The sequence below is a fragment of the Pseudonaja textilis genome, chromosome 1 (genome assembly GCF_049901715.1).
Source record: "Pseudonaja textilis isolate UNSWEBS1 chromosome 1, rPseTex1.2, whole genome shotgun sequence".
Lineage (NCBI taxonomy): Eukaryota > Metazoa > Chordata > Lepidosauria > Squamata > Elapidae > Pseudonaja > Pseudonaja textilis.
Genome location: NC_141990.1, coordinates 100721795 through 100745250, shown reverse-complemented (window position 1 = coordinate 100745250; position 23456 = coordinate 100721795). Strand labels below are relative to the sequence as shown.

General features: G+C 38.5%; 1 protein-coding gene across 1 annotated transcript; it reads right to left on the bottom strand.

The window, feature by feature from the left end:
* Positions 1-1043: 1043 nt before the first annotated feature.
* OSTM1 (osteoclastogenesis associated transmembrane protein 1) lies at positions 1044-23068 on the bottom strand. Its single transcript, XM_026726647.2, has 6 exons — positions 22586-23068; positions 20348-20462; positions 11445-11542; positions 6807-6962; positions 5397-5562; positions 1044-3904 (listed from the first exon to the last, which is right to left on the bottom strand). Exons 1-6 carry the CDS (start codon positions 22946-22948, stop codon positions 3849-3851), a joined length of 954 nt encoding a protein of 317 aa, XP_026582432.2. The 5' UTR covers positions 22949-23068; the 3' UTR covers positions 1044-3848.
* Between the last annotated feature and the right edge of the window lie 388 nt (positions 23069-23456).

Below are 23456 nucleotides of genomic sequence, written 5' to 3'. Positions count from 1 at the left end.
TTTTAATTGTCTCCAGAATTGTGTGTGAGGAGTGTTACTGGGAAAGAGATAAGAGGAATTTTTTTTAAAAAAATCACTGTTGCCTTTTTCTAGAAGGAAAGTTGCAGTGGATGTTGATTTTCTCCACTGCTGAAAAGAACATTTCCCAGCAGATATATTTGTATAAGTTCATTTTGTGTGCAAAATAACCATTTAGCAAGTACACCAGAATATTATCTAAGCCAATGACACTATTTTATCATGTGCATCTCAAAAGTTTAAATGTATTACAGCACAGGTGTCAAGCTCGCAGCATCGTGTTGCCATCATGTGATGTTTTGTGACTTTTTACCCTTCACGGAGCTCGGGGGGGGGCATGGCCTGGGCATGACGGATCTGGCCCGCAAGCCGCCAGTTTGACACCCCGGTATTACAGAGAAGAGGAATAGTCTCCTTGTATCAATGGTACAATGGCAAGCATGCTTTACTACCTTGAAATTTTTATGCATGCACAATACCAGAAAATTTACAACAGCACAACTGGTATATATCAAATGCATTCCTGTATCACAATTAGACTGAACTGAATTGTTTAATATACGAACTATTTGCACAGAAATATGTGGAGAGATTAGCATGTTTTATGGCTAATGGAATTAATATCCATTTGAGAAAAATGAATAGAACCAGGTTTTGGATGACCCAGAACATCAGTCTTTCTTAACCTTTCATCCTGTAGACATGCTAGACTACAACTCACATAATCCCCAGCAAGAATACTCATCTTGGCTGATGGTGCTGTACACATCAGAACAAGAAATCCATCTTTTTTCTGTATCTAATGATATCCTGCATATAATGTATATGATGTTTTTCTGTATATTATGAGACACTTTGACACTGTTCATACAGAAAATGAAATGTTGCATTATATAGGTTGAAGCTCTAATACCCAATATTGGGACAAAATCTTTTTTTTACAGATAAATATATACCGATGTATATTATTTTTCAACAGCCATCTTCTCAGTAAAATAAATACAGTTAATCTACAATTCAAAGTAATTGTAAATAACAAGTCTTTATTACACTTTTCTGGTTGTTTAATTGGAGAAGTTGTACATGTACATTAAGTTTAAAATTAAAACCAAAATCAAGGGAAAATCCATTAACAAGACATGTATATATCATGTACAATTTTAAACAAAATGAAAAATACATAATTGTACCATAAAACAGCTATCTTCAAGTTTAAAAATAATTTAGGTTTCTCCTCTTTTTACATTTATACAGAAAAGCAATAGAAAGTTATTTCCGTTTGGCTCAAAAACTAAGAACATCATAAACAACTCCATCAAAACACTTTTTGTGAAAAGTGCTTAACCACATCTTAAGAGACTAGTGACTTTCACACATGTTTAGTGCAAATGTCTTTAAAAAGCCACTGCTAATAAGCAAATCTGTCGTTCTGTGTCTTTCTATGCACAAAATCGCTCACAGCTTAAATAAAAGATTGCTTTGAGCCATTGCCCATCATGTGATGCCTCAAGTCAATGTAATGCTATTAAAGGGCAGGACCTGGCTAAATCTACATGTCTTAAAATCTGAATAGAAAAATAGCTATCTTAAAATATAAAAAGTAACATGCTAATAGGCAGGTTACTGCATCAGTGACATACAAATCTTTTTCAGGATCTATACTGCATATGCTCTTATTTCTATTATTTCATCCAACATGTAGGTCATGTTCTACAATTATTACCTGCTCCATTTTAGTAATTCTGGCCTAAATCCAGAATTCTCTTGAAGTCAGCATATTTTTATTTCAAATCAGCTTAGCCCTGCTGATCAAATATAATTAGCTTGTCACTAATACTATTATGCAGTCATAAGTGTGTGTGGATCTCATTAAAATATAGCCAGCAATTCAGCATCAATCAGAGTAATTCATTTGATTAAGAATGGCTTAACACCCCCAACTTTTTCCAAATCTGCACTGAATAAGTATCATGAGCCAATTGTGATTCAGATGGAAAAAATTAGTTTTAGGATGAAACAATGACATTTCATAATTGGATATATTCCTCTATCCCACCCCACCCCCCCATGCATTTTTCATTCATCAGAAGCTGTTTGGCACCTACTTTTCCAACAGTAATCTGCTACTTCCACCAAGCTACTTAAAAAGAGATTCTGCAACCTATTTAGAAGTGCCATGCAACAACTTTTGCCTTCTTGGGCAGAAATAACTAAACAACTACCTTTCTGAATATACTGCATAACCCATATGCAAATTATTTTTATGTTGTATTCAGCAGATATAGATAGGGAAAGGAAATAGGGAAATTTTCTTTTAAACAAAACCCCTACTTGTAATCTTGTTTTTCATTAGATCTAAGGAGACAGGAACTACATTAGCTTCAGAGGTTCTTCATTTATTCCAGCACCAAGAGCAATGATTAAGAAGGCTCATTCACCCAAAATGAAAACAATTAGAAGGGATTTAGAGTTTTGAAGGATAGCTTTAATCCCTCCAAAAATGGTTCCAACAATTTTAGCCAATCCTCAAATGAGGTAATAAGGGACTGGATTCTTCACCCTGGCTTAATATGTTAGATAAACCAAGTCAATTTTGGTTTCTTGGCCAAACTATTTTTTAAAAGAATCACAGTTCAATATGATGTATGAGCCCAGCTAAATCTTGTCCAATGACACTCTTGCCTTTTCCCCAATGCCTTCATTTTTTGTTACTGCTGGCTGCAAAGCATGGCCGACAAGGCAACTTCAGTTGAGGACTATGCTACACTATTTAAGAGAACCCCATTTTAGCAGTTTCTTCTCCACCTGCAGAGAAAGAAATGTGCAGTATTTCTATGGCCTCCTAGAACCCCCAAGATTGCATTCTAAAATTATTTTTTGTTAAATCGCTAAGTTCTACTGCAAACAGACACCAAGAACCTGCAACTGTCTTCCTATTTATTCCTTAATAAAATGATAGACAAATCTATCAATATTCTTTGTTATTAAAAAAAACTATGAAATAAATAAATCACATTTTCCTATAATGTATACGTTAATTCTTTCTATTCTTTTAAACCAGTTTCCCCCACAAGCTGTTCAGCTTTTTTCTCTCTTTGTTTTAGTTTGGGTACCTTTTCCAAGGCAGTACATACAAATGCAATAAAATACTGTTTGTAAATTCTAATAAATATACTTATGTACCCTTACATACAAAGCCACGTCATAAAAAATAATTTTGGGGGTACAGAATAAGTAACAGTTTCCATTCGTTTAATCTTACTTTTAATCAGCCAATAGAGAAAAGAGCTTATTCAAGTATACCACACTTGAAATATCAAGATATGACATTTTTCCTGAAATCAAATTCTGTAATTATTATAATACTAATAATCGCTTTTGTTGCCAGCAACACAGTATATAAAATTCAAAGGTTATTTCTATGAGCCAAACAACATTTTTAGTAGTAATGTAGACTGATAAATATTAAACCATTGAATTCATCTTTTTCATTTTTCAATAATGATAACTTTTAAATAAATCAGCATTCAGGTAAGAATTAGAAAGGAATGTTTGTGTAAACTCATCATTTATGGAAGTCAATGTTATAGATCCATTATATAAAGTATAAAAACTTAGCAATCAGGAAGTAAGACAAAAGTCCAAGGATTGAAGGAGGGAATATAGTTTCTTTTTCATCTCTGGAGGTCATGTCATCCCCCTGAGAACTATTGCACAATAGAGTGAGTATACACCTATCTGAGACACAGTCTTTTATTACAGCATAATGTAAAGTTAAATTATAATTGTCTTTGGAGCAATCAAATAAACATCCCATTGCATCCCCAAACTCAGTTGGATTTATCTTGGATGTTAGCAAAGCTGGCATTTGAGTGGATTCGCTTACCTAGAAAGAGAAGAAAAGTATATAATCCCACAAAGACAGTTCATAGCATATTTATACAAGAAATCTGAGGCCCCAGCAACATAATTTGTATGGAGAGGCATCTGGAACAAATCATAGTGATAGTATATGTGTTATGATATTGATTTACCAATTAAATTTGCATCATTTATATAACAGCATTGTGAGACTTCATATTTTCCCACAGTGAATATGAAAAATAGTGTTAATGCAAAAAATCCCAAATTATACTTACAAATCGATCAGAAGAATGTTGAATTAAATAGTTTTAGACTTAGATAATTATTCTGTCCAATCAGTGCAAAGAGATCCAAAGCTGGTGAGGAGCTATTGAGAAGACCTTTCCTCATTTTCCCATGGCAGGAGAGTGAGAAAGGGTTTTGCAAACAGATCTTAAAATTTGGACAAGTTCAAAGAGAGGAAAGTACTCTTTAATGTAATAGACCTCAAGTCATGCAAGACCTCATAGATCATTGCTATCAGTCTTAAGTGTGCCAGAAATAGATCAAAAGCTGACATTAACAAGGCTATCACATGCTATGTGTTACAGTTCTTAGTTAATGAGGTAGCCAGTGTTATGAACTACCTAAAGTTCTTCCAATGAGCAGTAATATCTAGATTGCTCCAAACTCCAAACAGAATACAAAGGCCTATGCCACTGTGGTCTGGTCTAATTTCCAGGAGCAAAAGTAGTCTTGGCCACCATTTAAACTTGAGAAATCACATTAAAGAGTTGAACCAGGAATACACAAAACTACAAATCTGAAAATGAGATAATTGCTGTCCATGCTCAAATGAAAACTGAATCCTTTTTTTCCAAATGACAAAGTGGACCTCTATTTTACCTGGACAACTTGTTTATTTGTTCATTTTTATCAACTGTCGAATTATTTTGGGTACCAAAACAGCCAACATATACAGTCGAATTGTGTGAAACAGTTACTGCATACAGTAACTTGACATACTACAAAGAGAGGCTTCTTCACATCATTTATTTAAATCATGGCACTCAAGTAGTTTTATAAATAAATAGTTGACTAGAATACTGAATATGATGTTGCTCATCACAGATGTTGAACAATATGCTGGGTCTGTTCAGAAATAGCTAACTGTAGATAGTAAGCTGCCTATCTTTACTACCTTAAAAGAAAGATAGGAGAAAATCATCCAATTATCTAATTCATTCCATCTGAATTGCCACTGTAGTGGCCCCCTTGACTCAGAAGGGCTTGATAAAGACAGTTAAGACTTCTTTAGTCACTCAAAGAATGCAGCAGTGGGGCAGAATCAAATGATGCATTATCAACTTCCAACGCAGTTTATTCTAATCAGATTGTGAACAGAATCCCAAATTCCAAAGCACCCAAGACTGGGCATCAAGCCATTTAGGCGCAAACACCACTTTCAGTGTTGTAACCTTTTTTTTTTATTTCAATCCAAATAGAAACCATAAAGATTAGGTGATTTTACTTACCCAGAATCAGGACACGTTTTTTCTGCTTTGAGTGAAGAAAGGTACTCAAGTAGAAAACAAGTGGCAGAAAGAAAATGAACAAAGAAACTGCAATCACTGGCACTGTATCTGTGCAGGGGACAGAACAATTAAAAGTTGTGCTCCACAGCCTTTGTGTGATGTTCATCTAGAAGGACACAGTTGTAAAAAAAAAAAATACCAAGGGGATTAAGACATCTGAGGAATCATCAATATCTGGGCAAAGTTTTTCATTGAATGAGCATCAATCAGTATGTCTAGCATTTACTGGGTACAAATCCTGCCTTCCTGGATAAAATGCAACATATTTATTACAATTATCAGGCCATCCATATTGGCATTTGTAAATGTAGCAATCTCATGGGTTTTCAGATATATTTTAAAATGTCCACCCTGAAAAGCTTTAAATGTAGCAGCCAAGTGCTTTATTAAGGTGTTCTTCATAGTTCAACATATGAATTTGTATTAACCACAATCCAATCATTTCCTACAGTAAAAAGAGCATCTGCTTATTTGGATACTATATAGAAGATGCCAAATTCATGTGTCTTTAAGAAAGGCTTAAAACAAAACAAATGAAAACCTCTCAGTGGATCCATATTAAGAAAATGTCAGAAGGATGTCCACAGAAGTACAATAGAAAGTTAATGTAAATGGCTGATGGGACCCAAGCCTGCACCTAACTGCTAACATATCACAGTATATGGGCAAAAGACATCCCTGTTAATTGATCCTTTGAGAAACCAGCCAGTGAGGTAAACAGAGACTGGATCCTCAGGAGCTGAAAATACAAAACTGGACAGATGTTTTTATTGTAAGTGGCTGTGGATTTACAGCCATTTTGCCTTGGAAAGTGCCAAAATGCCTGAACTAGGTTTATTCAAATCATTACCAATATATGTAGAATTGATTAAGTGCCATCAAACCATTCCAGATTCCTACGTAAACTAGTAAATTACATTAAAATGCTTCCTTTATCAGTAATTACCCTTATTATCATGTTATTTAAAAATCTGTATTTTCCCAAAAGGCACAAAAGACAATGACACTATGCTGTGGTTTTATCCAATTTACTGCTGTATTCTGTTTTATTGCACTGGAACTTTAGCTACATTCTCATGAGATTACCATTCTAATGAGATTAATAATAATGAAGTAACTAAATTGGACAAAAGCCAACTTGAAACACTAGACTAGAGCATGGGTGTCAAACTCATGGCATCATGTTGCTGTTACATGACGTTTCGTGACTTTTTTCCCCTTATCAGAGTAGGGGTGGGTATGGCCTGTGCATCCAGCCCGCGGCTCGACAGTTTGACACCCCTGCACTAGAGTATATTCAGAGGTGATATAAATGCACATAAGGAAAGCAAAACAGAAAGTAAGACTTACTGCATCTTCTATATCAATGCACAAATGAAACTGTTCTCCAGATTCCTCATGCTGCCCATTCTTCTGCATCTCACTGTAATGGGAACTCAAGTTTTTATACGTAGCATTGCAGTTCTTGCAGACCACTGAGTAGTTACTTGGTAGCAGGTTATCTTCCTGGCCGTACAGTAGAAACCAAGAAATTATTTTTTAAAAGAATAGGTTACAAAATTCAAAATGAGTTTGAATCCAAGTGCAAAAGACTGCCACAATTTTTTTAAAAATTGCAAGATAAGTGGAAATTTTTACAGTCAATCTTCCACTTGTACTACAATAGCAACTAGAATTTCCATTGCTAAGTAAGTGATATTAAGTGAGTCATTCTTAAATTTTTGACCTTTTTTGCCATAGTTGTTAAGTGAATCACATGGTCATTAAGCGAATCCGGCTTCCCTCATTGACTGCTTGTCAGAAGCCAATTTGGAAGGTTGCAAATGGCTATCACATAACCCCCAGGACAGTGCAACTGTCATAAATACATGCCATTTGCCAAGCACTCAAATTTTGATCATGTGACCATAAGGATATTGCAACAGTCATAAATGTGAGGACCAATTGTAAGTAATTTTTTTCAATGCCACTGTGACTTTGAATGGTTGCTGAATTAATGGTTGTTAGTCAACGACTACCTCTATTTTCTACTGAAGAAACACTCCGAAAAATACAAATAAAAGATTTAGATGTATGGGTTTCTTAAGCTCCCTGGTTTAGTGATTCTTTATGATACAATGTCATTAATAAATATTTTATAGAGCAAATCTAAGCAAAGATTCACTATGGCCAAGATTTGTCCGTCTAAGGATCTCACCTGAAAGTCTAACTAAAACACTCGATAAATATTCATATCATTATATTCTTGTTATTCTTGTGATGTAATAGACATCCTTTTATAGGAAACTCCTGGACTAATGGATCCAGTTTGGTGTAGTAGTTAAGGCCCCAGGCCAGAAACAGGAAACTAATCTAGGCCCAAAGCCAGCTATGTGCTTTGGGGCCAATCACTTTCTCTTAGCCCTCGGAAGGAGGCAATGACAAAACACAAATTGGCAAGAAACGGGACTTGTCAACAGGGACTTGAAAGCAAGCAGGCAAGCAGGGCCATGCATGCACACACTGATACACACACAATTCTGAGCTGACGATTGCCCCTTCCTCTAAACTAACAGGTACATGATGTTAATAGTTAGGGAGAGGCAAAACTGAAAGGTATGGATTTATCTTATAACTAAGTATGAGTTATGAGGAAATTGCAGAATGTGATGTGAAAGATAAATGCTGCCAAAATGCAATAACTAGGATGTTGGGTGAAAATAATTAATATGTTCTCAAGCTGTCAGTATATCCATTCTTGTCCAACTTCCGCTATTCTTTTCATTTACCTCCTGCTGACAATGCTCATTATTCAATAGCTCCTGACTATTCTCACATCAATGCAAAACAGTTATGTTAATGACTGTTACATCAACAATCAGTACTTTGTTTTGGTATAGCAGAACCCACCACAACAGCATATTTTAACATTTGATATCAGATCAACAGTGAAACATGAAAAACAGAAGAAAAAGACAAACGTGAACAGAAAAGTACATTATTCATTATCAAGGATAATATAAATACAGACAATATATTTAAATATATACAATCTTAAAAAAAAAAACCATTAAAAGGTAACAAATTCTTGCCTGGCACCATTTTCTAATAAGGGCAAGGTTTTGAATGTCCCAAGTCCCAACCTGATCTCATCTTTGTCAGAGCAGTGGCAGCATAGTCTGGAATTAGGGGAGCTTTCTATTGCTCCTCTCCTAATGGTTAAATATTCTCTGGTAACCATGGAGTTCTCTAGCACTGTCCCCTGGCATAAGGAGGCTGGATTTGTTTGGTCAAACCATCCCAGGTAACTAATGGACCTTGTTGGGTTCCAGAAGAAGCTTTGGGTTGCTCTTGATAGTCGGCTACATGGACCAAACAAGGCCCTCCTTATGTCCAAGAATGAGAGGGTGGTGGGGCTTTTGCTCAGACCAGGCCCATGTGGACTCCCTCCTCCCGTGGATCTCATAATTTCCTTTGGTTTACAAAGGGCTTGAGGGAGATGAGAGAAAATTAAAGTGCCACTGAAGGGCAACAAAAAGTGAACTCAACTCTACATGAATTAGTGCCACTAAAGACCTTGCCTGTGGTGGTAAGGGTGGCAAAATGTCAGTATTCTTCTGCCCTAAAATACCCTGTGTGCATTTGGGGGGGGGGGGGGGTCCTTCCAATTCAACTGAAGCTCCTGTTCAGAGAACAAGTAGAAGCTATGGCCAGAAGGAACTCTGCATAATTTTGTGTTGTATGCCAGTTATGTTCATACCTTGAACAAGAGACCCTGCTCATAATCCCCTATGCTATGGTCACTTCCCAAATGACTACAGCAATGCATTTTATTTGGAAACTACAGCCGGTGCAGAATCCAGCAGCATGGACAGTTATGTGCATTTCTCAATCAGAGCATGTTACACCCCTGCTCCCTGGCCTGTAACTAGTTACCAGTGTTTGTCCAGATTCAATTCAAGGTGTCGGTAATAAGCTATAAAACCCTTCAAGGCATGAGGCTGAGTTCTTTGAGGGACTGCTTTTTCCCAATTATGTCTATCAGCCCTGTAAAGTCCAGCAGGAGAGGGACTTTACCAGGGAACATTATCTGGCAAGATAAGACTGACTTTTCTTTTCTAGTATCAGCCCCCTGGAGATAGGATTAGTTGCAACCCAACTTGTTTTTCAGCTTTAAAGACATGGTTCTGTCATTGGTATGGGGTGAAGCCCATGAGGTAACTGGGTTAATTGCTGTTGATAGTTTTTTTGCCTCAGCGACTGATTGTACTTCTATGGTTTTTATATAGTTTAAATTTTAAATTTTAAGTTAAATTTTAATTTAAAATTTTGTTAGTCATGAATTTGAGATGGGAGGTCATATTAATTGAAATAATCAGCAAAAAAATCCCAAATTACCAGAGAATTTCTAATTTATCGATAGAGTAAACAGATTATGGAAGTTTGAGTAAGTTCATCCCTGTGTTTAAAATAAATATGCAAAGCAGGCAGTGTTTACAAACAGAAGCCCTATTTCCTTGTCCTCTTAAAAGAAAGTCAACTTGTTGCACCTGAAATATAAAGACTTGAAGGGGGCCTCTATACTCATTCAACTGAAGGCATTTAAAGATCTGTACACCCTCCTGAAGATAAAAGTGCCCAATCACAATGAGTACTTTAAGCAGCTTCAGCAGATTACACTGAGATACCTCCTGCAAATATGTATATATCTGTTTTTCCCCTCCACATAGAAGGGAACATGGTGAAGATAAGTTTCTATATGCAGTTCCACTTTTTCTAATTCTATACCTGTCCTGATAACTTTTTTCTTTATTATAATACAGAATCTTCTCAACTGACTTTTCTCTTAATTTACTCTGACTCTACCCAATGTTCCATTTAATTCATTTGTGTCAGTCATTCTTCAGTAATGAAAAAAAATTATGCAACTTCACTGACTCTAACTGTTCTTCTACTTTGCCTTCTCTAATAGTTCATAGGTACTCCCTTTTCTATGTAATAGAAAAAAAAGAATATTCCCCCAAAAATTCACTTTTGTGGATAAATAAAATGCTCACATTATACTTCAATAAGAAAAGGAAATGTACAAATTAAAAAGAATTGAGTGAATTCAAAAATACAAGACTATTTTTCAATATTTGAACTGAATGTAAAATCGTAAATACTAGGCTTGGCATTTTCTTCTTCATTAAGAAGGGGAAAGTAAGAACAGGATTTTTCCCTCATTTTTTAAATGTCTTATTTACCAAAATAGTTCAGTGATTATACATGCTTTGGTTGCACAGGTGGATAGTATAGTAGGAGTATGATTCCTATTTTAAATGTAACAACCAAGGCTGAGCAGTGATAGATACCTTGCAAATTACAAATAAATTGGATTTCTACAGTGACTATTTTAAACTTCTGGTTATAATTTTGCTATCATTCTTCATTACAATAAGCACTTTGATGATATAAATTAAGATATGGGATATACAGGTCTGAAGTTTTGAATAATAAAAGCACCTTAGTTCTGAGCATAGTTGGATCATATCCTAGAAGTTGGCCATATTTTTCCAACTTTATAGTGATACTAGATTTAGAAAGATTTTAATAGCAGATACTATATGTGAAAAACCAACTTTTTAAGTAGTTATGTATTCTTTACAAACGCATACTATAATAACATACCAGATGACCCATATAGTTATATCAGGAGGTGACAAGCCTAGAATAATGTAAAAAGTGATTTACTATATGAAGAGATTATACGACTCTTCCTATATAATTATCAACTATTGTGAAACCAAAACAGCGCCATAATTGCATATGAAATAGAGGTGAACATTAATTAGAATGCATTTTGTTCTCAGTAGTGAACACCTGCATTTTAAAGATAATTGTTTTATCTGCTTAAACTGTGTAAGAGTTTGTAAATTATATTTGCAGCGCCTTGGTCTGAAAAAAAGGGGAAAATTCACTACACAATTAGAGGGCTCAACTGTACCCTTAATAAACAATATCAAGTACCTGGAGGTTCTGTTTAAAGCATGCCATTGATTCATTGTATAAAGCCAGAAACGTCACTGTACCAGCTGATAAGCCTTCGTTGTTCTTATTTAAACAATCTATGAAAGAAGAGTCAAAAGCATCAATAAATTGCCAGTATCCACTTCCAAAAGGCTGTTTTAGATAAAGGTTTGTTTATTTTACAGATTGCTATTCTGCTTTTAAATTAACAACTGCATAAGTAAGACAGTATAATCCACAATCTGTGTAATGAGTAGGATGACAAATGCTAGGCTAAGGAAGTCACAATCAGTGAATTCACATGCAGTTCTCTTCTTCTTACAGTTATCCCTTCTTTATACAGTTCTCCAATGTTATGCTGCTGAAATTCTATAAACCCAACCCCCCCCCCCCAAAAAAAAACCCACTCCCAAAAGAGAGGTTCTAAAATAGATCCCATACACTTCAGGAACTGATGGGGGTGGGGGGTGGAAATGCCCTTGCCCAAGAAGTGCACTCTTTCTTCACTAAAACGATGCTAGGAAGAAAGAGGAGGGGAAAGAGGCTACGTTGGTATTCTGGTGACAAGCCAAGACCTTAGAACCTTTCCTCAAAAAGTGGGCAAAAAAAAATCTCTTCCAAAAAAAGGTGTTGTAAACTCTTGGACACTTTGCAAGGCAAGGGTTTTTTTTTTTTTTTTGTCAAATGCTGCCAAGTTAAGCAATAAGATGATCAATCTGGCAGCAGGATAAATGAAATAGGGAGAAATGGTAGAAATTCTGAGTTTTGAAGGGAAGCTTAGCAGGAATAAGGGTTGTTGGTCTGGGGATTATCTCAGAGACCTAGACATAACAGGAAGCAAAAGAATATTCATATCCAAGTATCATCAGCCTCAATTGGCATGACTAACAGCAAGACTGTGGGAGTCACACTCAGATATCTGCGTAGCAGCAAGTTGTCCACTACTGGCTTAATATAACTATCATTTAAGGTACCTTCAAAAAGTGTTTCATTTTTTTTAAAGTTATTCTTTCCCAAAAAGAAGCCTTATTTCCCTGTCCCCTTAGAGAGAATGTCAAATTGTTGCATCTGAATTGTAAAGATCTGAAGGGGCCTCTATATTAATTCAACTGAATTGGTCTAGGACTTGGCAGCAACAACAGCAGCAAATGACTTAATGATCGGCCATCAATACCCCAAATCAACACTAAGAGGCCTCACAGAACTAGGCACCATATAAATACTGCATGCCCAAAGCACATGTTCTGGAGGAGAGATGTTTCTTGAGGATAGGCTCCAGCACAAGTCCAAAAGTTAGGAAGACTATATCTCTGGTTTGGGTGATTGACCCAGATTGCATCCAGCAACATTATCCTGGGACACATATTTGCCTTCATTCATGAGTTATTTTTTCACATAAAATAACTTTCACATATATTTTTGATAAATTGTTCCTGAGTAAGACTGACTTTGAGTGCCATGAAGTGATAAGGAGAATATCAATCTAAATGGGGTTTCCTGCCTGGGCGGGGTGGGGGGGTGGGTGCTGGACTAGAAAATGTCCAAGGTCCCTTCCTCCTCTCCTCTCTGCAACTGTTCTTTGTATGTACAAGTGAAACTCAAAAAATTAGAATATTGTGCAAAAGTTCATTTATTTCAGTAATGCAACTTAAAAGGTGAACCTAACATATGAGAAAGACATGCAAAGCAAGATAGTTCAAGCCATGATGTGTCATAATTGAGATGATTATGGCTTACAGCTCATGAAAATCCACAATCTCAGAAAATTAGAATATTGTGGAAAGGTTCAATATTCTAGGCTCAAAGTGTCCCATTCTAATCAGTTAATTAAGCCATAACACGTGCAAAGGGTTCCCGAGCCTTTAAATGGTCTCTCAGTCTGGTTCAGTAGGAATCACAATCATGGGAAAGACTGCTGACCTGACAGTTGTGCAGAAAACCATCATTGACACACTCCATAAGGAGGGAAAGCCTCAAAAGGTAATTGCAAAAGAAGTTGGATGTTCCCAAAGTGCTGTATCAAAGCACATAAATAGAAAGTTATGTGGAAGGGAAAGTGTGGAAGAAAAAGGTGCACAAGCAGCAGGGATGACCGTAGCCTGGAGAGGATTGTCAGGAAAAGGACATTCAAAAGTGTTGGAGACTTTCACAAGGAGTGGACTGAGGCTGGAGTCAGTGCATCAAGAGCCACCACACACAGACAGATCCTGGACATGGGCTTCAAATGTCATATTCCCCTTGTCAAGCCACTCCTGAACAACAAACAACATCAGAAGCGTCTTACCTGGGGCTAAAGAAAAGGCTAAAGAAAAACAGAACTGGTCTGCTGCTCAGTGGTCCAAAATCCTCTTTTCTGATGAGAGCAACTTTTGCATCTCATTTGGAAACCAAGGACCCAGAGTCTGGAGGAAGAATGGAGAGGCACACACTACAAGATGCTTGAAGTCCAGTGTGAAGTTTCCACAGTCTCTGTTGATTTGGGGAGCCATGTCATCTGCTGGTGTTGGTCCACTGTGCTTCATTAAGTCCAGGGTCAATGCAGCTGCCTACCAGGAGATTTTGGAGCACTGAGATCTTTTCATGAGCTGTAAGCCATAATCATCACATTTATGACAAATCACAGCTTAAACTATCTTGCTTTGCATGTAATGAGTCTATCTCATATATTAGGCTTTTAAGTTGCACTACTGAAATAAATGAACTTTTGCACGATATTCTAATTTTTTGAGTTTCACTTATATGTTTTAGTCTCCACCCCTCTAATCATTTTTGTTGCTCTTCTCTGCACTCTTTTTAGAGTCTCAATATCTTTTTTATATCACAGTGACCAAAACTGGATGCAATCTTTCAAGTAGGATCTTACTAAAGTAGAATATAGTAGTACTAATATTTCACATGATCATGATACTATCCCTCTGTTGATGCAGCCTCAGAGTGCACTGGCTTTTTGTAAAAGTGTAAAACCATTTTTTTTCCTGCCACTGATTTGCCTTTTCTTGGATAGGGCCGTGTTCAAGTCTGTCTAGATCAAGGTGTCAAACTGGATTTCTTAAGAGGGCCAAATCAGCATTGTAGTTCTCCTCTGCAGGCCAGTGGTGGCGGTGGGGGGAAACGGTGTGTATGACTGCGGCAGCAGGGGGACAACAGGAGTTGGATGGGACAGATGTTTCCTGCAGCACCCTACTAGCTAAAACGGGGCATGAGTGCCTTGTTTTTGCCCTCCATAGCCTCCTGCAGCACTCTGCCAGCTAAAAACAGGCCATGTGGTCCATTTTCAGCCCATTTTTGGCCTGTTTTTGGCCCATTTTGAGCCTGTTTTGGGCCCATTTTTCAGCCAGTTCTGGGCCCATTTTTTGGTCCAGTTTCAGTAGGCAGAGTGCTGCAGGAGGCCATGGAGGGTGAAAATGAGGCTTATTTCACAAGACCCACCACAAGACTCACTGATGACTCACAGCTGACTCTTCACAAGACCCTCACTTGACACATCCACACCTGAAGCCCTCATAAACAGAAGAACACTGACATTGATATCCCCTAAACTCTGCTGAAGATGTTACCTAACCTGGTAACGAAATGTTTGGAAACCAGCCCGTAAGCTCAGAGAATGAACCTTCACTCTTAAATATATCAACAAGCCTTGTGACTGGATGCTATTCTCTCTCTTCTTTTTCATCAGTGTCACTATGGAGGTTGTATGTCTACTTTTTATTACAAAAATAAAGAAGTTTAGTATCATTTCCAATTCTTGAACAGAACTTTAATCTTAACTATGACTTCTAGAAAAAAGGCAACTGTAAAACTACAAGTTAGAATCATTGATAATTTAATATTAAACATGGCTTCTGAACATTCCTTTCAGCTGTACCAAGCCATGTGTCGTTCTTGTACCAATATACCACCAAACTATAATTTAGCATTACAAGTCTGTGTTAAGTATAAGTAAAAAAGGCAGTATATTTGCTTGGCAAAATTAGCCATTATTTATCTAAAACACACGCACAATTTAAGGTGATTTTCAAATCAGCTTCCATGTCAAGTATGTTTGTTAGAAACATTTTACTTCACATCATTTTAGCAGATGAAGAGCACAAACTAGAAGAATGCAGGGATAAAAATGAAGAGGATGCAAGAACAATTAGCAGAATCCTTAAAAGATAAGAGAGATGTAAACAACATCATAATATGATAAAAGACGGGAGCAGGAGAGAGAGACTCAACTCCATTTTGATTCTTTATGGTATAAGAGATATAAGAGAGACAGAGGAAAATTCTGGGAGGCTTTCAGGATTCTACTATTATAAGCTACAACAAGAAAATAAAGGGCTAACACAAACAAATGCTAGAAGGATATTCACATCCAATATCCAAAGGAACACTCATACACAAATATGCTGTTGCAGTGCTTGTCCTTGGGAATAGTGTCTCCCATAGCATTTTGTATGGCCCCTACCTGAGCTTGTTTAAATAGGCTCTCACAAACTGGCTCTTCCCTAGGCTCCAGACTAAAATATGTGGTGGGCCTCTTATGCGTATGTTTTGAATTCAACTTGTGGATTTTATTGTTTCTATAGGAACCAATTTTCCCTAGGTGTTATATTGTTTGGAATTATTTTTCAAATCATTATGGCCTAACAGCCTTAGAAATTTAAATAAGGATCGCATGCATCAATTCCATGTCAGTTGTGTGGTTACACAACACTCTTGTGACAAATTGAAACAACAGGTAGTCTGCCATTGTCTACAGATCTTAATGTCTGCTAACTTTTGTGCACAGCAAATTACATGTTTGTATCAGTAAAAATGTATTTTCTTGGATATCACTATTTCTCTATAGCACTGAATTGCCAGAACAAGTCCACATACACTGACACAATCATGCATTAAGAACCAAGAAATAGTTATGTTTCATGCAATTAATTCAACTTGCAGTTTATGAACAAGTTGCTTACATATGCAGTCTATCTATTGCTGATTATAATATATTGAAATGGTCCAACATTTATTAATTTTATATTCTGCCTTTATTATTTTTATAAACAACTCAAGGAGAACATACCAATATTCCTTCCTCTTGTTTTCCCTACAACAACCCAGTGAGGCAATTTGAGCTGAGACAGGGAGCCCTAAAGTAATTTTTCATGCCTTAGGCAGAACTAGAACTCATGGTCTCATGATTTCCTATCTGGTACCTTAACCACATGCATTAATTATCCTATTCATTTATTTCTTAAATCTGTGGGTCCACCTACAAATTCTAGGCAGTGAACATAATGTATAAAACATCAGTAAAGCCCATACACATACATTTTTATCAAAACATTTATGTAAAACACTGTATTTTCCCTTCTTTCTCACTTTTCCCTACACACATGTTCTATGCTGCTCAAAAAAATAAAGGGAACACTTAAACAACACAATGTAACTTCAAGTCAATCACACTTCTGTGAAATCAAACTGTCCACTTAGGTAGAAACACTGATTGACAATCAATTTCACATGCTGTTGTGCAAATGGAATAGACAACAGGTGGAAAGCATAGGCAGTTAGCAAGACATCCCCAATAAAGGAGTGGTTCTGCAGGTGGTGACCACAGACCACTTCTCAGTTCCTATGCTTTCTGGCTGATGGTTTGGTCACGTTTGAATGCTGGCGGTGCTTTCACTCTAGTGGTAGCATGAAACGGAGTCTACAACCCACACAAGTGGTTCAGGTAGTGCAGCTTATCCAGGATGGCACATCAATGCGAGCTGTGGCAAGAAGGTTTGCTGTGTCTGTCAGCATAGTGTCCAGAGCATGGAGGCGCTACCAGGAGACAGGTCAGTACATCAGGAGACATGGAGGCCATAGGAGGGCAACAACCCAGCATCAGGACCGCTACCTCCACCTTTGTGCAAGAAGGGACAGGAGGAGCACTGCCAGAATCCTGCAAAATGACCTCCAGCGGGCCACAAATGTGCATGTGGCTGGTCAAACGGTCAGAAACAGACTCCATGGGGGTGGTAGGAGGGCCCGACATCCACAGGTGGGGGTTGTGCTTACAGCCCAACACCGTGCAGGATGTTTGGCATTTTCCAGAGAACACCAAGATTGGCAAATTCGCCACTGGCGCCCTGTGCTCTTCACAGATGAAAGCAGGTTCACACTGAGCACATGTGACAGATGTGACCAGGTCTGGAGACGCCGTGGAGAATGTTCTGCTGCCTACAACATCCTACAGCATGACCAGTTTGGCAGTGGGTCAGTAATGGTGTGGGGTGGCATTTCTTTAGGGGACCGCACATCCCTCCATGTGCTCGCCAGAGGTAGCCTGACTGCCATTAGGTACTGAGATGAGATCCTCAGACCCCTTGTGAAAGCATATGGTGGTGCAGTTGGCCCTGGGTTCCTCCTAATGCAAGACAATGCTAGACCTCATGTGGCTGGAGTGTGGCAGCAGTTCCTGCAAGACGAAGGCATTGATGCTATGGATTGGCTCACCTGTTCCCCAGATCTGAATCCAATTGAGCACATCTGGTGTCGACATCATGTCTCGCTCCATCCACCAATGCCACGTTGCACCACAGACTGTCCAGGAGTTGGAGGATGCTTTAGTCCAGGTGTGGGAGGAGATCCCTCAGGAGACCATCCGCCACCTCATCAGGAGCATGCCCAGGCATTGTAAGGAGGTCATACAGGCACGTGGAGGCCACACACACTACTGAGCCTCATTCTGACTTGTTTTAAGGACATTACATCAAAGTTGGATCAGCCTGTAGTGTTTTTTTCCACTTTAATTTTGAGTGTAACTCCAAATCCAGACCTCCATGGGTTGCTAAATTTGATTTCCATTGATGATTTTTGTGTGATTTTGTTGTCAGCACATTCAACTATGTAATGAACAAAGTATTTACCGTATATACTTGAGTATAAGTCGACCCGAATATAAGCCGAGGCACCTAATTTTACCACAAAAAACTGGGAAAACTTATTGACTCGAGTATAAGCCGAGTTTTTCAGCATATTTTTTGTGCTGAAAAAAACCTCCTCGGCTTATACTCGAGTGAGATTCCCTCTGAAAAAAAAAATGGTGTGGAGCTCCGGAGCTGGGCAGCCGCTTCCCTGCTTCCGTGTTTCCTTTGCAACTTGTAAGCATGGGGGTAATCAGAAGCAGAAAAGTTCTTGCATGAGGATATATTGTTTTTTCTTTATTTAACTGTTTTTAGGGGGGGCGGGAAGACCCACCGTCATGTGAGAATGCTCAGACACGAAATCTATCCACCTGAAAAAAAAACGTGTGTGTGTGGGGGATTTTAACAGAGGGAAGACATAGGGAGAAGGCAAAAGCGACGGAAGATCCTTCAGGGGAAACTGAGGGGGAGACTCACCCTTGGTCCAGATGAGCCCCCTTCCCCGCCCCTAAGGAAGCAGAGGCAGCCAGCAAGGGCAGGCAAGCCCCGCTTCGCGGACTCCGTCCATCCTCGCTCCCACCCACCCACCCAAAGCCACAAAGTCCCCCAATCGCGCAGCCCAGAATCTCCCTCCCCTCAGGGGGCAGCAACAACGCCCAGTGTTTCCTGAAACAAGAAGCTCCGCCATGCAATGAAAGCGCCCTGGCTCTAGGCTCAGAAAACAACGGGAGCCGAGGTGGCTTCGTTTCCTCAGCCCCAGCTGCTTTCAGTCCACTCGGGAGGAGGAGGAGGAGGAGGAGGAGGAGGTGGCGGCAGCGGCGGCTCGTGTTCCTATGTCTTCCCTCTGTTAAAATCCCCCCCACACACACACTTATTTTCAGGCAGATAGATTTCGTGTCTGAGCATTCTCACATGACAGTGGGTCTTTCCCCCAAAAAAAAACAGTTAAATAAAGAAAAAACAATATATCCTCATGCAAGAACTTTTCTGCTTCCGATTACCCCCATGCTTACAAGCTGCAAAGGAAACACGGAAGCAGGGAAGCGGCTGCCCAGCTCCGGAGCTCCACACCATTTTTTTTTTTTTTTCAGAGGGAATCTCACTTGAGTATAAGTCGAGGTTTTTTTCAGCACAAAAAATGTGCTGAAAAACTCGGCTTATACTCGAGTATATACGGTAATAAGAATATTTCATTCATTCAGATCTAGGATGGCTTATTTTTGTGTTCCCTTTATTTTTTTGAGCAGTGTATATATCTACCTATGTATATATATATATACTGGGTGGATGGATGGATGGACAGACAGACACACACACACATAGGATGTGCACTTATGGGTTTTAAACATTGGTGAACAGCACATTAATTTAGATTTTTCCTAAATTATTATCTCTTATAATTTCCTTTCCTATTTTAATGAACAGAATCAAAGTAACAATTGAGAAATACAATTATAACCACAATGTTGAATACATAACCAAAATATCAATCAGTTCATTTAACTAATAAAAGCGATACAGGTATGATTAATCCAGCACATGCTATACACCTCATTAAAAAGGACATGTCATTCCATCATGTATGCATGGTGGATAGCCATGTTTACCTGCACCTCTTCATCCAGTCCATTCCTTACATCTCATTCCAGAAATAAGATGTTTAGTATACTGTAGTTTTGCTGCAATGTTTGGTTGGCTTTAGCTTAGTAAAGTTAGCTGCTGTGAATTATACACTATTCTGTGTGTGTTCTAAGGGCTCAAATCCATGAATCATAACAATTCAGGGCATAAGTATATGAGTCCAATCAGGGTTTGTAGAAACCGAGAACAATGAACAAGCTTTGGGAACCATCATCTCTTATATTGAAACTAATACCAGAGATGAAGCATGCATATTGAGGTGTTAGTATTACCCCTATATATAGCTTTAAAAAAGTAGAAAATATATGCTTTCTTTTATTCATATTGAATATTCAAATACTATATATACAAGAAAGCAACAAAAAGAGTACATACTTGCACAGTTAGCTTTTATCCATGTGTCATTAAAAAAATTGTTCACAAGTGCAACCATCTGTAGCCTGTCTGACATCAAGAGACTTTGGGCACATCTGTTAGTCTTAGTAGTATTCTGAAAGGAGAAAGTACACATATAGAAATCATTTGTTAGCAGGTCCAGCAATCAAGAATATAGTATCTACTGTATTGTAGGGCTGCATTTTAAATGTGAGTAAATATAGTATTGCAATGTAGTTCACTTGTACAGATAAACATGTTGTCTTCCAAATAAAATTGGCACATACATGTACTATCCAAATAAATGGCATAAAAGCTGCTCCCAGAATCTTTTCCTAATTAAATTGCTCAGGAACTGAAACAGCTCTCAAAGGAATTCTTGTGCTAGTCCACCAGTTGCTGAGAATGTCTTTTAAGTCTCTCAGATACATATATAAATGACAACCTGAGAGGTCATTTATTTTAGTGGTGAATCCCTAACTTTTAGTGTCTCTTTTGAGGATGGTCACCAGATATCTATATGCTTGTAACTTAATGTCTATGGAGATTCTCAGTCATTCAGATCATGGTTGTCCCAAATGTGTTTTTTTCAAGAAGCAACTGGAACAAGATTGTCCATTTGCCTTTTGAAAAAACACCTTTGGGACATTCTTGTAACTTGGATATCATATCCATACATTTTGTAAATATTTTAATGATTTTTTTTCTATAAACAAATATTCTGGAAACATTCTGCTTATGTAAATATTCTGAGGTAAAATTCATCAATGCCCAAGTGGAAGTCCATTCATACAAATAAAGTCTCTTTCATAAATCCACATGTAATTCTCAAATCTGTTTTAGAAAGTTTCCTCATCCCAGAGCAGGTCTGTGAGTGGAAGAGAAGTTTAGCCATCCTTAATTAATAAAGGCATTTGCGTCAATTTGATTAATTCTATTTACAGGCTGCAATGCAAGAGAACACTCCATTCCAATCATTTCTTGCACATTTTCTATTTGAGAATTTAACATGTGAAAAATCATGTGACAGAATGCAACACTTCTATCCTTTTCCAGCAACAATGTATTAAGTTCTTCCTGATGAAAAGCAGTAACTGCTTGTGGTTTTTTTCAGATTCAGTCAAGTCTTTGGGTCAGTTAATTTTTCTTATTTCTAATTTTTCAAAATTTGTGGACACCAGACTGATTACCATACATAATGATCCATGAAGAATTCAATAATTTATTTTTTTGTGCCTGTCTGGTATTTGTAAGCCAAGGAAAAATATGTGGATAGCTCATTGCAAGCCTATGCCTATTTTATATGAATATGGAAGATGGCAAATTCAAAGTTTACCTAAATAGTTATCCTTTCAGTCACATTCCCAGTGACTTATAGGCTTATATGGGCACAGGGCATTTTGGCATGAGGTATTTTTCATTTTCCATCTATGTAGCCTAGTCTCCTCTAATGGTCTCCTCTCCAATTACTAAGCAGGCCCCATACTGCTCATCTTTGTAGATCAGCCAGATGCTGCCACTTGCTGAGGAGAGGGGGAAATTGTCTACCCAAGCCTCAATCTTCACAACCTGACTACTGCCCAGATATTTTATCAAAAGCTAACGGCAACTAGTTCTCCTTGCTGCAAGATAGACTTATGAACAATCCCAATGACCAGGAAAACAAAATCTAATTTGCTTCCCAGAAAGAACCTCTCTACTCTAAGGTAGGATATATGTTTACTGTAGCTCCCACTTTTTTCAGGAATTCCCCCTCCTACCACAGAGAGCAGGCTCCAGGTTTTATTCCATAATAATAAAGGAGGAGCCTCCCTCCCTAATAAAAACGTTTCCACTATTAGTTTTGAAAACAAAACAAAACAAAAAACCATGGGCAGTGTTTTTAGACAAAGCACACTGTGTTATCCCAAGCATTGAAATTTCAAGAGAATTTAACGGTAGCCTCCAAAACAAATCAAATTATAATTTCCATGATTCTCGGTCGCAGCTACACAACTAGCCTTGTGGCCCCCTCAGAGTAACCATCATAGACAAGTTAGAGTCCCCACTTCGTTCGATGCAACTGCAATCCACAGATACACAAATGTTACAACGTCCCACAAGAATCTTTATTGCTTCAACAGAAGTACTTGCGGGACCCTAGTGGGACAGCTTCGATGGAGCAATTGTTCCGGCCGGGGGGAAAGTGAAAGAGCCTAAGGCTTGAGACCAGCCTTTAAGGAACCCGATCCCACGCACCTCGATGTTCTCGAACTGCTGCACGACTTCCCCGAATTGGTGATAGCAGTTCTGGCAGAGCGTCACAGGCCGGGAGCTCTGGATTAAGCAGCCAGCCAATCTCAGGCTGCTATTGGCGAAGGCAGTCAAGAGCTCCTTGCACTCTGGATCCAGCTGCGGCTCCTGCGGGACCCCTAAGAACCCCGATGCGAGCGAAGACAGGTCCTCCAGGGCCAAGGGCCAAGAGCGGTGTCGGCCTCCCACAACTATTTCTTCCAAGCCACTTTGCAGTGAGAAATGTCGGCCGGGCAGAAGGCTCTCCCCGGCGCATAGGCCCGGCAAGACGCCGGGCAGCAGCAACAGCAGAAGAGTGGCCGAGCCCATAGCTGCTACCGCTGGCGAGGAAGACGGCGAAGACGCTTCCTAGTTCCGCGGCTGCCACTGAGGAACACGATCACGTGCGGCCGAAGAACTACAGCGTTAGCAGCCGGGAGCTGGGCCCAACGCGGCGTTTCATTGGCTCCCGAGGATTTGACGTTCTAAGAGCGGGGATGTCACCCGTCCGTTTATTGGGGGCGGAGTTTACCTATCAACAGTTTTTTTTTTTCGTACTGGCTCGCGCTTACTGTTTTCAAACTGACATTTATGCAACGAATCAGTTGCACCGCACGGATTATCTTTTTTTTTACTTTAGTATATCATTAATAGCAATAGCACTTAGACTTATATACCGCTTTATAGTGCTCAATTATCCAGTATATGAATATAAACTTAAAGGTGCCTTTTATTGACTACTTTTTAGTTAATGTCCTGAGTGTTTTGGAATATATAGTTATAAATCCCCCTTGTTGGACGCTTACATCAAGCATGATAAAAATGCATTTTAGATCTG

Coding starts and splice junctions, on each gene's coding strand:
- OSTM1 (XM_026726647.2), bottom strand. CDS start 22,948: ATGGGCTCGGCCACTCTTCTGCTGTTGCTGCTGCCCGGCGTCTTGCCG. Junction 5,563..6,806: donor GCATTGATATAGAAGATGCA/GTAAGTCTTACT, acceptor GTGTCCTTCTAG/ATGAACATCACACAAAGGCT. Junction 3,905..5,396: donor AAAACGTGTCCTGATTCTGG/GTAAGTAAAATC, acceptor TTCTCTTTCTAG/GTAAGCGAATCCACTCAAAT.